Here is a 14,008-nt window from a genome sequence, read left to right on the forward strand (position 1 = left end):
GCCTGAGTCTGTTCTACAGATAGGTATCAGGACCGGTCCGGGCATACGCACATTAATGGATTAGTATTGGCTTTAATGAAGCCGTTCTTTCATATCATATCAATAATTCAGACTTACCAGCCTCATAATTTTGAACCAAGGTCTTGAATATTTTCAATAAGAAGCTTATGAAAAATAATGACTTTCAAATTTAGGCTACAGCTGTTATTGTCAGACACATATTTATTCAACATTTAGGTATTATGTCGGACACAGCGTCTGAGACAGCCTGTATTAAAGACTGGGACTGGGACTGGCCACAACAAAACTAGACAGTATTATCCCTAATAAGAAATACACTTCAGAGAAAATTGAGGAAACAGAGACTATAATATATGCAGATTATGTACTGCAGCTGTGTGTTGAACTGTATGTACGCACACAAGGGTGTGTTGGCTGTTCTATACACAACTTGAAAGTTTTTCCCTTTTACTGCTTTCCAACACTGAACCTTGATCAATATAATATGGCTTCTTTGACAAGAATGTTCTCTCACGTTGAATTGAAACCAGATTTCTAAACCGTAATTTCAATTAAGTGAAAAAACTAAATGTAAAATAAGTAACTACACACTTAATTCAACACAGGTGCAGCCAGTCGGTGCTGGAATTCACACTATTAGTGAAATGATGATCACCTGAGTGCAGTGAATGTGTCAAGTCATTGTAGCATAAAGACACCTGTATCTGGAAGGTCCCATCATTAGTGAATCAGCACTCCTGGCTTTAACGTAGACTGTATATATAGTGGACGTAGCATCTGGCTCCAGAATTGAAGCCAACCCGGAAGTGTCAAAAACTTGCAATATCACGCCGTCCGCTAGGGTTGGCTCCAAAAAGCTTTTTCTCCATAGACCCCAATTCATTTTTGGAGAAAATAAAATTTGATAGACTGATTTTCTACAGCTCAGGATTTTTTCCCCGTTAGTTTTCATGGTCAAAATGAGAGATCAGGTGGCTGATCTTAAAATAAATCAATGCTGAATTTTAAATAAATCGTTAAAGTTGGTGGAGCCAGGGGGCGTGGCTATACTTGATAGACAGCAACAGAAGCCTCTGCGGTAAAATGTGGGCGGGATAAGAGAGTCCTCAGCCAATCCTGCCCCTAGTTGCTCTCCGGTCCAGTCTGTTTGATGACGCTTTTTACGTCACTGGCTCCAAAAAACCCAAAACTGCAACCAGGAAGTAGCAAAATCCGGGCTTCATTTTCTCGGCGTTGAAACCAACGGGTGACGTCACGGTTAGTTTACGCCTGGGCTTTAACGACACCACAAATACAAAAGAACACAACATGCAACCCCTTGAAAAGGAAATTAAAAATTTCAAATCAGGGAATGAATACAAGTAAATTTCAAAGTCACTCAGTATTCTAGTGGTGCAACGGATCACGGATCAACGATGATCCGTTGCACCACTACAATATTCCCTGGAGTGGAAGGAATATGGCACATGGGTAAATCTGCCAAGAGCAGGCCGTCATCAAAAATTGCGCAATTGTACAAGAAAGAACTTGTGAAGGAGGCCACAAAGACACCCATGTCTGAAGGAGCTTCAGTGGGTGAGATGGGAGAGACTGCGCATACAGAAACTGCTGTCTGGGTTCTTCACCAGTCAAAGCTTTATGGGAGAGTAGCAAAGAAAAAGCCACCTGTTAGAAAAATGCTCATCTTAAATCTCAACTAGAGTCTAGAGTTCACCGGAAGAAATGCAGGAGACTCTCTGGTCTGATGAGACGAAAGTTTTTGACCCTCAGATGAGAAGGTGTTTGATGACACAGTACGCTGCATCTCATCCCAAACACACAACCCCCACCATTAAGCATGGTGGTGGCAGCATCATGGTGTGGTGATGCTTATCGGAAGGCTTGTAAAGGTAGAGGGTAAAATGAATGCAGCAAAGTATCAGGAAATTCCAGAGGACAAACTGAAGCAGTCTGTAAGAGAACTGGGACTTGAACGATGATTAGTTTTCCTGCAAGAAAATGACCCGAAGCATACAAGAAAAGTTACACAGAAATAAATGAAAGAGAACAAGGGGAATGCTCTGGAGTTACAACCCAGACCTCGATCAGACTGAAAATTTGTGGATAGACTTGCAAAGGACTCAGAATCCCTGAGCAACCTGACAAAGCTTCAGCAGTTTTGCAAAAAAGAATGGGGTGTAACTGCAGTGTCCAGATGTGCACGGCTGACTGAGACTTATTCACAGACTCAATGCTGCAACTGTGACCAAAGTTTGTCTACAAAATACTGACTTGAAGGGGGTAAATAGGTAGGCAACCACTAATTTTACGATTTAGTTTTTAACTAATTAACAATACGCATGTTATTATTAGGGATCCTGGGAGCCTGGGATCTTTCTGCATGGAGTTTGCATGTTCTCCCTGTGCATGCATGGGTTTTCTCCGGGTACTCCGGCTTCCTCCCACAGTCCAAAAACATGCTGAGGTTAATTGGTTACTCTAAATTGCCCCTAGGTGTGAATGTGAGTGTGATTGTGTGTCTGTATATGTAGCCCTGTGACAGACTGGTGACCTGTCCAGGGTGTCCCCTGCCTTCACCCGAGTCAGCTGGGATAGACTCCAGCACCCCCCATGACCCTAGTGAGGATAAAGCGGTGTATAGAGGATGGACGGATGGATGTTTTTATTATCAGTTAGTCAGATAATATTGACTATGAGTCAATGTTGAAAAGCAGTAACTAGGAAAAAAAATCCATATTAATTAAGTTCTGTATATAGTCTATGGTAACATTTAACGGCAGCTTCAAGGCTTATCTTTCTTTTCATGCACACAAAGTGGCAGCTATTGGAAGTCATGAGTGTTTCAGCTGCAGGCACCAATATCCATAGGAACATAGGTATATTTTCACATACAAGAAATGTCATTTTGCAGCAGAGGTTAGTTATACAATCAGAAAATGTACAAACCTTTATGAAATAAACCGTCCACTTAAAAGAAGCAAATGTCTGATTTCAAACTGCAAATGCTTCTATTACTATTGAGTAGTTATCAAATAATTAAATGTCCTGATCTTACCTCCTTTGCTGGACATAAATTCACAGAGTAACCCTGAGCAGTCTATTACTTTACAGTTATGTGTTTTCAATAAAAGACACATACTTATTCATTAATCACTGAGCGAAGTAATCATTTAGCAAACCAAAAGAAAATCTGTCAGCAACGATTTCAATGAGTGATAAAGTTTCTGTGCATAAGACAGCACTAAAAATGTGTCTGCGTCCAGGTTTATCTGTTCTTTTACGATTGTAAAATAAACATTTAGGCTTTGGACAACTGTAATTTTTCACTAGTTTCTGGCATTTTTGAGCTAAAGCCGCATTTTGCACAATTTGACACAACATTGGTTTGGTTGTTTGTTGATCCAAACAATTACTGTTAGAAATCTGTTCATAAAACAATCACAGTTTGAATGAAAATTACAGAGCACAGGTTAAACCCAGAAAGTTTTGACAGTGAAGCAACGGTTGTCTGAAGCTGCTCAGTTGGTTTTAATAATGCCTAATTTAAATGAATTATGAATATGTTTTCTGAAATTACATTTTTTCCTTTTTTATACTTGACACTGTACAGATGTCTTTTCCGACTGCTAATGTGTCAGCATTTGAGTGCTTCATTCGACACTTTTAGGGTTTTGCTTTGCAGCTAAATGCAGATTTATGCATTTCTATCTGTCTGTTGTACTGAAAATGTATCAGACTCCAAAACAGAGGTTCATTCCAAACCATGGATTTGTGCACTACTGCATACAGACTTCAGAATCCGCTTCCTTCTGATGTGGCTTACTGCATAACATCTAAACACATGCTGTATATGTGAGCGCAGTAGGGTAGCGACCGTCGTAAGGCAGCAGCATATCTAACACTCACCAGTTCCACATCAGGAGGGATAGTAAGCCCAGCGGGAGCAACAAACGGTTCTTCGCTCTCTTCAGGCTCGGCCTCTTCTGTGCGTGTGAACAAAAAGAATAATATCAAGTCTTGTTAATTTTTGTAACAGAAAAATAATAAGCCCGACTGGATATCTACCCAGTTGAGCGGCGAAACTAAGATTAATTCAGAATCTTGAAACATTTGAAAATAAACACGCTCTGCTTAAAACATCCCCCGCCTTATATATAGTACCTCTAAGTGCAAGAAATAATAATATATACTGGACGATACACCTACAAAATGATACATCTTCACTACAATAAAAATTTAAAAAAAACAGTCAGGTCAAGGTCATGCACCAAAAAAAGCACATCTACACTACCAACAGGCTTAGTGTGCGCAATATGAATGAAATCCCTCAAGTAGTTTGTAAGATATGATCCGGAAACCCAAAAATATTTGGAGTGCCTCACTATGACCTTGAAAATCAGGTCAAGGTCATACACCCCAAAAGGCACATCTATACTATATAGAGATGGCCTGGGTGCAATATGAATGAAATCCCTCAAGTAGTTTCAGAGATATGCTCCGGAAACGAAATGCAGACGCACGTACATACGGATGGACGGACGGACATACGGACGTGCCCACACCAATACCCCCCTCCGTGGCTACAGCCGGCGGGGGATAATAAAAAGGGTGAAGCACATGCCTTCCACTATTTTCCCCACTACACAAATATATCAAAGTAAAATACCTTTCCAGCCTTTACCTTCATCCTGAGAACAACATACAGGTCAGGTGGAAATGATCTTAAATTTTTTATGTGGTCCTCTGGGGAGTTTGCAGAGTGATAAAAGGAACCCTTCAATTTAATACAAAACATCCATGGACGGGAAAAAAAAAAAAACACTCAATCTGTCAGGCAGATGGATTTCACTTGGCTTGAAGTGGAAAGTGTGCCACGAATGCAATTTAAAAATCAACTTTTGGCAAGAAATAAAAACCATATAGTGTGTTTCACTGCCTTTTAGGCTCCAATTTAGTGAAGATACATAATAAAAACCCTCCAAACACTGCCACAACTCTGAGAACAAAACACTGAAGACAGCCTCTGAACCATTGGTTAAGTTGTATGACAGGATTATTATCATGGCTGACTAACTTGAATGTGGATAATGCAGCTAATTTCTAAGCGGCACTTTAAATATACCCCATTGTTAATTATACATTTCAACAAAACCCACCTTTATTCCAAACTACAGTACGGCCACACATTGATTCAGCATCTCAGAAAGGAACCAATCTTCTTACAGTATAGAAAGTTGGTGAAGGCAAAGTAAACTGATCGACATAAATTCAGCTGACAGAATATTCAAATTAGGTTCTTTATTTTGACAGAATATGAAATGCATTACTATGAAATGACTGCGTAACAGCTGATGTGAGGTTTTAGAGGGAGGCGAACAGAAAGACATATTTGTCATGTTTAAGAAAGCAGATCAAAACTGACAAACAGGACTTATGAATGTTATCGATTTGTTCCTAAAAGGCAAATTCCACTATTACAGGGAGCTTTAGCAGACATATTAATACCCTGGTGTCAGCTTTGCAAACTTCTCAGAGAGACTGAGAGGCATCAAGTCAGCTGAAGTGTCAGGATGTGCTTCCAGCAATTTCTACATCAAATATTTAAATTTGCAGTGTGCAAACTATTGACTTTTACACCATGAGAGTGAGGACTTTTGTGGACAGTCACGTCCACAGGTTAAGATTGTATTTTAGGGTTCATGTTGGAATTAATTTTATATGAAAGTTTGGATAAAGAAGCAGAAAACGCACTGAATCAACGAGCTATAGATGGAGAAACACACTGACAAATGCAGTGACAGGCTGCTAATCGAGGGGATAATGTTGTACAATATTTTGACGTGTGCTTCGCAGGCACAAATTCAACTTCAGCCGCCCCCCTCAAAGATGTGCATCTGCAGATGGTTGTTTGGATGGATTAGAATCATTTTAAAAAGAAAGAGCTACAGTCTTCTTCACTGCAGGCTGCGGCAGCTAGAAATACAAACGTTAAATCTAGCTGCTAGAACCATAGATCTGGCACAGAGCCCACCACAAACAACATGTTTTGGACACAAAGGCTATATCAAAGATCCCAGATTTTTATGCAGAAAATTTGTATGCACACTGCGGTGTGATTATTTTTGAATAACTGAAAGACTACAGGGGTGTTTGGTCACCCACTGGAAGCACATTAGAGCCATAGTGGGGGAACAGGAAAAAAGAGAGACTTTGATGACTTCAGAAAACACCATTCTGCAAATTCCTGTGCTTTGCAGTGTCAGCTAATAATAAAGCTGTGTTTTTTTTATTTCCTGGCTTTGCCCCATTCTTCCAACACCGTGTACCAATCAACTACGTGACTAATTATCCGACGATTTCTCACCAGGCTCCTTGTTTGCTTCCTCCTCCTCAGTGGGCTGGGAGGGGTCGTAGTAGTCAGCGCTGTACTTGAAGGCCACTGCGTTGTAGGAGCCTTCATCAGCCAGAGCCTCACTCAGACGTTTGTACTCCTCCTCTGTAGAAGATGAGAAAACACACAGAGAAAAGGTGAGTGAAATGTGAATCATTTTGTATTCCAAGAGCACAACTTGGTCAAGATTTTCTATTTCGACATCGTCTTGGAAAACGTGCACTATTCTGTATCAATTGCATGCTCAGTTAGCATCACAAGCTGGTAGCAAGTGGTTTTTTGACACTTTTAGGGCATATTCAAACCAAACGTTTGATTGCTCTGGTCCAAATCTGTGAATGTGGTTGCTAAACTTGTTGCATTTTTGTCTGGTTTGGCTCCTTTTCACAAAGAAAATTTCTCAGTGAACCAAAATGCAAGGCTAAAAGCTACAGGAGGAGATTGTCTAATCCATTCATTGATGTGTCTGTGGTAGAAGCAACAAAGAAAAGGCAGGAAAAAGGTCCCATCTTCTTAAATATCAAAACAGCAATGTTGTGCATTGGTAGCCTGGGTCAAATCTTCTTTCATTCCAGAAAACTGCTACCAATTGTTAATTTCTCATCCAAGTTTGAAAATTGCACGTGGCTACAGAAGCTGTTTATGTCAAGCTTGCAGAGTACAACTTGAAATTGCTTTTACAGAAGCAAACTAACACATCCAAAAATTGTTTGTGACTGGACTAAAACCACATTTTTGGGTCTGTGGTGAGCTTGGCTGAAGTAGTGAAGCATTTTAGCAATTAACGGCTAGCATTAGCATGTAGTACTAGCACGTTTGGTGAGCTGGACAGTCTATATGTACATTTCTGAATAAATGTACATGCTTGGTCGAAGCAACCAAATCGTTTCTTTTGAAATTCATAGAACACTACGACATACTATTAAGGGGGGAAAAAAAAGCCACGGCAAACTTCCAACTGAAACTATCAATATTTCTCATGCTTTCCTACATTCCCTGCAGTGGACAGATGGGTAATAGCTTCAGTGAATGGGGTCAGGCCTCCAAATTCAAGGGCAAACCAGCCTGGGGGGACGAACCTTCTGTAGCGAGTGTGTGAGTGTGTGTCACACAAACTATTAGCTGACTCATTCTCTTCTGTCAGTTTGGGGATAAGACACCATATTTCATTTAAAACTGTAGCTTATTAATTCAATTACAGTCATTAAATCTGTCTTTCAGAAAGGCGCTTTGTCATCAAAACAGCTAGTTTCACTATAATGTAAGATGACTTAGATGCAAGCTTCCTCCATGAGTTGAATGTGATTTCATAGAAATGGCAGCTCTTTAGCCAGAAACAAAGGAGGTCCTTTTCAGAAAGAGAAAGCTGAGAATGCCTTAGATTGTGTGTTTGTCTCCTCTGAAGACTTGAGCTTGATCCGATTTTGTTAAGAAGTCTAGATTAAAGTATGTAGCATGTGTTAAAGTTCCTGCTTTTTAATCTGCACAGAAAGGCTTATTGTTTAATCCTCAGTGGAAGTCTTCAGAAACGTGTTAAAGCAGAAGATTACAAATTATCTGGATATAAACACCAACTGAATATGAAGATGGTGAAGATTTAAACAGTGAAACAGAAAGACATCCTTGATGAGGTCAAACAGGGGCTAGATAAACCCAATTAGTCTAATGAGACATGAATGAAAGCCTCTAAAGCTCCATCCAGACATAAACTCCTTTCCATTCATCTGAAGGCATCTGAACATTTGGACTTCAAGTCTGAATAAAAACGCTGGTGACTTTTATAAAAGTCAAGACAAGGCATTTAGACTGTTTGATAAACTTCTTATTAGTTTAGGTTTAGTCTTTTGTTTCCTCCTTGATGCACTGTCCAACCTCATGCATAGGGCAAATATCACACAATGTCTCTCTTTGCATGTACAGTATGTCTGAAGAAAACCATGAGTGAATAAGGCAGAATATTGTCATTTTAACAGACTGGTTAAGCCACTAAATTATGTGTCCCATGTTTGAAAGGAGCTCAAGTATCAGCAGTAACTTCTTCTGTTCTGCCATGCTGACCGTGTTTTGTTATGGTTTGCCACACAGACATTAACCCTCGAACCCCAGAATCTACCAGCAGGCCAGAAACGCATGGGAACTTATTAAAAACAGACAAAAAAATGGCATTTAATCAGCCTGGGTATTTGAACTCCTCATTTATAGCACGTCATTTTGTTGGAAAACTTCATCAAATCTAAGCTGAAAAACATAATATTTAATCGACTTCACTGTATTTTCCTGGAAAAAACTAACAATTCCGAGCTCCTCAGCACAATTATGAAACCACAGTATTGTGACAAAAATGAGTGACTTTTTGGTTGAACACAGAGCAGACAGCTTAAAAATATACGTTGTAAACTATCTGTAGTATGCGGAGTTACCACTTTTTTTTCCCCAGTATTTAGAACAGCTTGGGGCCTTTGGAAAGATGACTTGGATGCAAGCTTCCTCCACGAGTTGAAAATGATTTTCATAGAAATGGCAGCTCTTTAGCTCAGAAACAAGGGAAACCAACAGTAATGTGACAAAAAAAGAGGGACTTTTTGGCTGAACTACCTCAGTATCACCCTGCTTTACATTTTGGGTGTCAAGTGTATTTTTATTTATTTTTTACATTTAAAATGTTTTCCATTTTTGCTGAATTCGAAGCTAGCATCATGCCAACCTTGTCTGGCCTCTTCTTCCAGCAGGTCAGTGTGCAGAGCCAGGTATCTCTCCTCATCGCACAGCGCCTCAATCCTGGCCTCTTCCTCTGACAGCTGGTAGGATGTATTCCATGACCCGCTGTCATACTCTGAGAGGTCATGTAAGTGACCACGCCCATCGTATCTGTTGAATGAAGAAAAGGATTAGAGGGAAGGAAGTCGACGAAGCTTTTTAGACAAAACATGGGCCTACTTACCAAGGCAGTGGGGCCTAAAACCCACAAATCACTACATGAAAACTGGTCTACCTCTGTCAGTCTGCGATGAGCGAGTCTAACTGCAAAACATTAAAGAATCTGAAATCTTCTCAAAGTACTGACAACACAATAAAGATATAATTAAGACCTTGGGCTGAATTTTTGAAAGTGTTCCTAATATACCTAGCAAGGTTGCTGCTTCTACTGGCTTCCTGGACAAGTCTTACAAGCCAACAACCCTACATCCAAAAAAAAAACGAAAAAAAGGAAAGAAAGACAAACGAAGCAACTCGCCTCTTACCTTACAGGGTTCAATTCCCCCCTGTAACACTCATCATTACTTCTACATCTGCAAAGAAAGTTACATTCACACAAACCCGAGCACATAAATACCTATCCGTAAGAACCCAAATGGACGACATTTTCCAGGGTTCGTCCCTCTACGCCATCTCTCTGTTGGTTTCTTCATGGAGACAAAGAAATGGGGTGCTGTGGTTGACATTCGGGGTTTGGAAGGACCCCTTAGCCTACCTTGCTGGGGAAAAACTGGGTTATGTGATAAAGACACACATACAAAGGTGTACAAATGAAACATAAGTTGGATCACTGCAGATCAAGGTGATTCAACAGACAGATTCCTACGCATTGGTCGGAGTAATTTAGCACGTATATATGTCCGTTTGCTTCTGTGAGGAGGTGAAAATATTACTCCATTTTGCAGAAAGCACATCCTAACCTTTGGTCGTCGACCTGATTTGCGCGTTGTGATCTTTTGAATCACCTTAACTACAGTAACTTTAGTCTGGGTTCGAATTTGCTCTGGCCTTGAGGACATCAGCAAAGCGTAATAAAATGCTACGCCACTTGGTGACTTGTTCACTTGACATTTAATGCAAATTTCAGTTTGAAAAAGGACAGAAAGAATGAAACACCTTTTGTGTCACACATCACTGTAAAGCCATATTATTCAGATATGTCTGGAGTTAAAGTTTCCGGAGCAAATTCTCCTAACATGCCAAGATGCAAAGCCTATTTCAAAGCTAACCTGAACAGTCCTGAAATAATTTGTGTATGTCTCAATTGCCAGTTTAGGAGAAACAGTTAGCTCAAACTAATGTTTCCCAAATGCAACAGCTCTGACACAGATACTAAATCCTATATTCGGTGTGGCTATACTATGTAGATATGTATATCTTAAGGTTATTAATAGTTTTAAATACATTGCTACAGCATTTGTATCAGTGTCGTTGCATTAGCCTGCAGTACTTTCAGCTAGTGTATAATAAACTGGCAGATGTTTGGCCTGTTTTGGCCTAAATGTTAGCAAAGATTGGAAGGCTTTTGCATGTTAGCATGTTATTTCAGAAACTTCAGATACCATTTGCTGTCAGTTCAGGACGTCCAAAGACATGTTAGCAGGCAATAAATTAAAAAAAACATTCGTCGTCAGTTACGGGTATATATCCCAAGCTTCTGCAAGACAAACTCCAAGTGGTCTCTTTTTGAAACAGGCTAACGGGACAGGATAGATGGTTAGCATAATGTTTCGGTCTACGTTTGTTCAACCGACCTATCAATCATGATGCTCTTGTCCCCCATCCATGGGATAAGGTGTTTTCCATGATCGTGGTAAAGAGCCCGTTCGTCGTCTCGGAACAGTTTGCAGGCATAACCGAACACCAAGAGGTCGGCGTATTTATCGCTGTCACTGACATCCTTCTTCACCGGCTTGTTGTCTTTCTTTGCCGCTCCGCGACGAAACATCATCACCTGACGATCGATGAACCGGATTAGCTTTAGATTAGCAGTAAAGACGGTACTGCGAAGGTATTCTGACCACCAAATAGCTGGCAAGTGGTCCAAATATCACAATAATCCTTGAAGGTTTCTCCCAAAACAATATTCTACATGCCAAGAGGCGCCATGTTGGGAAGAAAGTAAATGTGGCTTTTGTATCGGATCAGCACTTTCGGCATTTTCTTTTGCACGATTAAAGCTTTCCGTTACACGAAATATTAAAATTTACAGATACACGTTATATTTTCTACCATATATTTTTTCGAATGTATAAATTATTTATATGATATGTATTCTCGCCATTATAATTATTTTTCGTCTGTGTCGAATGTGCCGCGATGAATCAATCTGACTGCTACAGCTGTGATCAAGTAAACCAATTAGTGTGGCTGTTATGTGTAACAGCCATAGACTGGTAACAGGCGCATTACAGTGAATAATGGGTCAATGTCAAGACATAACGACGATGGACAAATAATGAGCCATTCCTTCACACGTGTACAATTTACAGTAGTCTAATGGATATGTATATTACTTTTTAAATAGCATAGATTTTAAAAATCATCCGTTTCCAGCTACAATAGTCATTTACCACATTAACAATGTCCACACTGGATTTATTGTTCATTTAATGTTATCTTCATTCAAAAAAATGACTTACAAATTCCTGCGAAATGTAAGTGTTTCTACTACTTTCATAATTCCTTGTCTTTACTACACTTGGTGTTTATCTGATTACTAACACTCCTTCCTTTCTGTGTGAAACTGTCTATTGACTGGCACACTTGCTCTTTTTTTCAGTCTTTTATTCTCCATCCATCCATCCTCTATACACCGCTTTATCCTCACTTGGGTCATGGGGGGTGCTGGAGTCTATCCCAGCTGACTCGGGCGAAGGCAGGGGACACCCTGGACAGATCACCAGTCTGTCACAGGGCTACATATACAGACACACAATCACACTCACATTCACACCTACGGACAATTTAGAGTAACCAATTAACCTCAGCATATTTTTGGACTGTGGGAGGAAGCCGGAGTACCCAGAGAAAACCCACGCATGCACAGGGAGAACATGCAAACTCCTCTTTTATTCTCTTTAAAAAATCTGCTTTTCAGTGTTTACTGTTATGTTAGGGGCACAATATGGGACCTTTAAAAAACAGAGCAAACCTCCATAAATCCTTTTTCTTACCAACTCCCTCTGCACTCTGAAAAAAGATTACATTTATAATCTTTTCCACCAGACTCACACCACGGCCTTATCATGTTCTGAATCCATGTCAATCATATGCACGGCACACTGTTTCACTCTTATCTTGTACAATAAAACATAAACATCATAAAGCTATGTAATTCTTTTCTTTAGGAAGACAATATTTCAGGAAAAAGGCAGCAGGCACGAAGAACGATGACAGAGGAAAAACACTGGTGATAACATTGTGCAATGAATATTGGTGAGTTTATGTGTTTTTGTGGGCATCTTGGGTGCAATAAGAGGAAATGTGATGCTTTTTCAGACACCTGAAGAGCAGCAGTATTGTGCAAATATAACTTTTAAAGAGAGGAGCTGAGTGACAAAAAAAAAGCAAATGACTAGATTTGATGTTTTTTCTTATATGAAGGATAATTTAATAGCAGATGTGAATATTGTGGGTTTGGGTCTACAGTTTTTCTGTACTGTAAATTAGACAAGTCTCTAATTTGGAGTAAACAGCCGAGTGTCACTTCTAGTTATATTTTTAGACAGGTAAACTAAGATCAATGTGCAAAGCGTTTCTAAGCCTTCCAAGTTGTGAATCTTTTCAAGCGTGCCTGTAGCAGTAATCTCTTACAGAAGCCTGGCAGGACTTGAAGAATTAGCCATTGTTTCCTCTCATGAATGCAGCCAAAAAATATTTGTGAAGGAATCACACCAGAGAAGGGTTGATTTTGATGGACTCACATTTTTCTGTTCCAATTCAAGGCATACCTCGTTTTTGACTTTTTTTTTTGTTTTTGTTCGTGAAATAATTTCCAGGTTCCAAGAGCTTTCCTCTGAGGAATCAAACACCCAAAGGAGAGGCGCAAGTGAGGAAGAAAAGAAAAACAATCACACTTAATAGAAATAAGTTACATCTGCAAAACTCTCAACAGCTTTAAAGCTGCCATTGAAAACAAAGGATGAGGAATTACATGATACTGAGAAGTCCTGAGATTTATTCTAAACCCTTATTTATTAGTAATGATTTTTTTTCTAGTGGAAAAAAATGTGCACTTTTTAAATTACTCAATTTTGTCTCTTTCCACTCCACTTATACACCAGGTGAACACGGATCAATAGCTTAGCTTGTAGCTTTAAAGCAGAAGAAATGATTCCTCGAGAAGCTTTAAAGACACAGAAAAGATGATGGTGGTCACAGTTTCTTAAAATCTGGTGTACCTGTAAGATCTCAGCTTTCTGAACTATTAGATTTTTACTTGATTGCTAATTAAATGTGGCACTTACATATATTGTACCAATAATAATGAGGAAGTATATTTTATGATGATCTAAGGATGATTTTAATGAATGCAAGCAAACAGTTCTATTTGATTCCAAACTATTTATCATAGAAAACGTAGTTTATTGAGCCTAATGAAGCACACAGCTGATCCGGTCACACAAAGAAAGTGGAGCACATTGACTTTAGCCCTGGCCGCAAAGATTTTATCTCCCCATTCTATTATTTACAACCTCTGGCTTTGTTTGTTAAAAGTTGCCCATAGGCTCTCATGAAAGTGGAGTCTGAAATAAGCAGGGCGGAGAGCAAGAAGGGCAAAGTGCATTAAAGTACTCAGACAAAGCTTTGTGCTATGGCAGCGGCTACAGTCATGTT

The 14,008-nt window shown here is 39.6% G+C and overlaps 1 protein-coding gene across 2 annotated transcripts in view; it reads right to left on the reverse strand.

The window, feature by feature from the left end:
* The window catches only part of sfswap (splicing factor SWAP), a 64,283-nt gene extending 52,984 nt beyond the window's left edge, over window positions 1-11,299 (reverse strand). The window contains exons 1-4 of one of the 2 annotated variants that reach the window (XM_022208628.2): window positions 10,924-11,299; window positions 9,117-9,280; window positions 6,386-6,517; window positions 3,928-4,004 (exon numbers count right to left, since the gene is read on the reverse strand). In XM_022208628.2, coding sequence (XP_022064320.2) covers window positions 3,928-4,004; window positions 6,386-6,517; window positions 9,117-9,280; window positions 10,924-11,120 — 570 coding nt within the window. In that variant the 5' untranslated portion in view covers window positions 11,121-11,299. Of the gene's footprint in view, window positions 1-3,927; window positions 4,005-6,385; window positions 6,518-9,116; window positions 9,281-9,746 lie in introns of both variants that reach the window. The other variant, XM_022208629.2, reaches the window with a different exon arrangement.
* Between the last annotated feature and the right edge of the window lie 2,709 nt (window positions 11,300-14,008).

The sequence above is a fragment of the Acanthochromis polyacanthus genome, chromosome 18 (assembly GCF_021347895.1).
Source record: "Acanthochromis polyacanthus isolate Apoly-LR-REF ecotype Palm Island chromosome 18, KAUST_Apoly_ChrSc, whole genome shotgun sequence".
Lineage (NCBI taxonomy): Eukaryota > Metazoa > Chordata > Actinopteri > Pomacentridae > Acanthochromis > Acanthochromis polyacanthus.